This window comes from Limulus polyphemus, unplaced genomic scaffold, assembly GCF_000517525.1.
Source record: "Limulus polyphemus unplaced genomic scaffold, Limulus_polyphemus-2.1.2 Scaffold1490, whole genome shotgun sequence".
In the NCBI taxonomy this organism is placed as follows: Eukaryota; Metazoa; Arthropoda; class Merostomata; order Xiphosura; family Limulidae; genus Limulus; species Limulus polyphemus.
Window position 1 is genome coordinate 133,396 of NW_013667100.1, and position 3,933 is coordinate 137,328.

A 3,933-nucleotide genomic window follows, 5' to 3' on the forward strand; every position below is an offset into this window, starting at 1 on the left:
TAACTCTTATTCTGTTAAGCTGTATGATATCATTGGTTAACTCTTATTCCGTTAAGCTGTATGATATCATTGGTTAACTCTTATTCTGTTAAGCTGTATGATATCATTGGTTAACTCTTATTCCGTTAAGCTGTATGATATCATTGGTTAACTTTCCTATTCCGTTAAGCTGTATGATATTCTTCGTTAACTTTCCTATTCCGTTAAGCTGTATGATATCCTTCGTTAACTTTCCTATTCCGTTAAGCTGTATGATATCCTTCGTTAACTTTCCTATTCCGTTAAGCTGTATGATATCCCTCGTTAACTTTCCTATTCCGTTAAGCTGTATGATATCCCTCGTTAACTTTCCTATTCCGTTAAGCTGTATGATATCCCTCGTTAACTTTCCTATTCCGTTAAGCTGTATGATATCCCTCGTTAACTTTCCTATTCCGTTTCATTGTGCATGTTTAAATAGTTAACTTCTATTGCACTGTTTTGTTGTTTGTATTTCATTGGCTAATATCTTTTCTATCAATTATTCATATAATAATGAAATATATAACCATCGTACGAAATATCACTTATTCTTAAATTGTTTTCCTTTACGTATTGAAGCGATTAATGTAGCCGCGAAAATAGCATAAATTAAAAAATCGGCGGTTCTCAAAGTTTCGTATCCCTAGGGCTTAATTAAAAATTTCTTTGCGTGCCCCCAAACTTATCGATGTTTTTTGCTGTGAAAAAAAATTCGTGTATATGAAAAGCTGTACTTCAGAATTAAATATTTTAATTCACATAAATCTAATTTTATAAAACATACCCCCCCCCCCATAAATCACATTGTTTTTAAAAGTTTTAATGAAATTTCGAACATGAATCGTAGACTCCCAGGGGGTGGACCTCAGTTTGAGAAACGATGGGCCTTAAAAGACCAATGAACAGTAAAAGCGTAAAATACTATTTGGAGTGTGTGGAGGGGGGTGGGGGGTGGCTGCAGGAGCTTCAGCCAACACCGCAAATGCTGCACGTGTTCAACAGCAACAGTGTAACGTCGGCAAGGAACAAGAATGGCCTGAAATTCTACTTCCGGAAACCTCAGTTTACAGAGCCCTAGTCAGATATATATATATATAATAATTTTACACTGATAATCTTATTTATTCACCCTTATTCTATATACATGTTAAGTACACTAATAATAGTCTGTAACAAGATGTTTTTTCTATTTTCATTTTTTGAACAATACATCATATACATCCTCATTATCTGTGTAGTAAACTGCTTAAGATGGATTATGTATAATCTGAAACGTCCAATAATTTATATTAAAATGTAACCATGCTAGTGCTCGAATAGTAAAAATAGCATAAAATAGTGGATTTTGTTTTTATTGACCGGTAGGGGGATTTTGAGAGAAGCGTCTGCCAACCACGGAATTTAGTTCTCATTATTGACACGTTAGAGTGCACGAAACCGCCATTACTTATACAACCGTGTAGTATATCTCCTGTAATATGCTAGGTAGTGTAGCACTATAACGCAATATAAGTGGCTTTAACGACAGCGTGTGATGAACTAACTATAAAACTACCGACAGGACAACACGACAATCTGCCAAAAAATGTATCTAACATGCATCTTTAGAAAGAAGGCTTAAGCCATCGAGACGGATGGGCATATAGTAATAGTAACGATAGACTTACCCCGCCGTTTGAAAGTTTCAGTAAACCTAACCGAGCATACGTGCTCCCTCCAGCCGAGTGAATGACCGAAATTCGACTGTTTATCCTGTCTGATAGTGGCGTAAAGGAAGGAAACGTAGGTCACAACATAACGTTATCACGATGCTTGTACAAGGTTGTACGTAGTTGTCACGAAAACAACTCCAAAATATATTGTAACACGTGACTGGAGTTGTTGTTTTTCTTATCTTCAGACCGACCTTCGGTCACATGTCCTTTAGTAGAATTAAGCGAACATTACACTTTGATACCGTATAAAGTCGCACATGCTGCTCGAACTATTCAATACAGTGGTTGGCATCTAATGCCAGTAATTCTTAAATTAACTCATGGTGGGTGGGCATAACACGGATAGCCCTTTGTGTAGCTTTGCGCTTAACAACAGACAAATTCTTAAATTTTAAATTTCATTGAAAGGCTTGTTTCCCTACTTTTTTGTGATTAAAATACCACTGAAAATTTAGAAAAATTAAAATATATAATCACGCTAGTGACAAGTTAATTTGATGTTACTAGCGAAAGCAGATTAAAATATATGATCACGCTAGTGACAAGTTAATTTGATGTTACTAGCGAAAGCAGATTTCTAGAACACTTGGATATAAATTATGTAAATCGGAAACATTAAAAAAAAACGTAATGAAATCTATGTAACTAAAAGAACAATATGTGTCAGTCAATCCACGCGTGTGTGTGTGTGTGTTCGCTCGTTTGGAAACTCAATATTCCTATTGGGTAATTGTATAGTGATATTTTTGCGTTTATACGAGTACATCGTGTATTGTTCTACGAGTGCAAAACTGTGAAGTTTATAACATTAACTTTAAAAACAAGTACTCTTGTAACAAACAAGCAAGGGAACACGTTAACTTAATTCTTTACCTTTCTGTGACTTATAAATAACGGAATAACATTACATTTTAGTATAAGTTCCAATAGGACCTAAAAATCGAAAATCAGGCTTAAAGTATGTTTTTATCCATTAACTTTATTAGTGCTTGTATATATATATATATATATTCTGTTTTAATGCTAGGCACAGTCAATAACCTCTCTAACGTATTGAATTAAGCTCAATATTTTGCTATTATTAACTATCCAAGTCATTCCACGAAAAGTCTACTGTGCAAGAAGAGGGAAAGGATTATCACAATAATTCCCCAGTTCAGTGGAAGGTATTCCTCTCTTAGGCTGGTAAGGAGTCGTTCGGTTTACAATACGAATACAGTCGATGATAGGACACACAGAGACACAAAGCGAGCAACCGGTGCAGTCATCAGTCACTCTAGGTAGATGGGTTTCTGGGTCAAAGATAATAGCCTGGTACCCAGAATCGTTACAGCTCATGTAACACTTCCCACAATTGATGCACATTTCCTGGGGGAAAGGTAAAAATACAGATTAATGTAATCGTTTTTCTAAATTTGCTTTATCTTATTATTTATGAGCTCCAATTCACTCTTAACTACTAGAGAGGAGTCTATATGACCTCAAGCGATTTTAATAACAAATTTATGTACTTTGTTTTTATTACAATGAGATTCGTTGTATTCTCATACGTTAGTGGAAGCTGAAGTTTTTACTTTAATGTTTTATGTAACTATTTTTCCTAACTAAATTAATGTGCAGTTTAGGAGACCCCCACCCGCCCACTTACGTAAACAGGACTTATTTCGTAATTTATAAAGAAGTTTCAGGAAATTCCACCTAACGTTACTCCAGAGCACAACTATCTAATTGCACCAAAACAACAGAGTTGTACTAAGGATAGGAAGAACAATACCATATGTGTAGAGTGAAAAAACACACATTTGTTTTGAATGTTCAATGAAAACCTGCTATAACTGTAAACCGAAAGAAAATAATGCAAAAACAAAAACATACGAGTCCTGAAATATATAATAAAATGTGTAGAAAAAAAACACTTAACTGTATTAAATAATTATGAAGGTACAATAATTCAACATGTGATATAAAAAAGTGCATACGACAGGAAAACGTCACTTCTTTAATGACTAAGGGTTAAATGAATTGAATTAGAAGCAATAGGTTCTTTTAGAAACTCTCCTACACACTTCATTGAATGGAGCTTATCATTTCTATGTTATTATCTTATTTTCTGATCACTTTTGAGATTACAAGATTGAAGCTAGGTAAGGAACAAATATAAATAATTGATGAATATCAAACAAGTTAAAACTCTTTA

General features: G+C 34.3%; 1 protein-coding gene and 1 pseudogene across 4 annotated transcripts in view; both read right to left on the reverse strand.

Annotated features, from left to right (window-relative positions):
* Window positions 1–1,818, reverse strand: part of LOC111086850 — an 11,327-nt pseudogene extending 9,509 nt beyond the window's left edge.
* Window positions 1,819–2,695: 877 nt separating this feature from the next.
* The window catches only part of LOC106463815 (dihydropyrimidine dehydrogenase [NADP(+)]-like), a 52,568-nt gene continuing 51,330 nt past the window's right edge, over window positions 2,696–3,933 (reverse strand). For all 4 annotated transcript variants that reach the window (XM_022391423.1, XM_022391422.1, XM_022391421.1 and 1 more), the window contains one exon: window positions 2,696–3,104. In XM_022391423.1, the coding sequence (XP_022247131.1) occupies window positions 2,847–3,104 (258 nt within the window). In that variant the 3' untranslated portion in view covers window positions 2,696–2,846. The remainder of the gene's footprint in view (window positions 3,105–3,933) is intronic.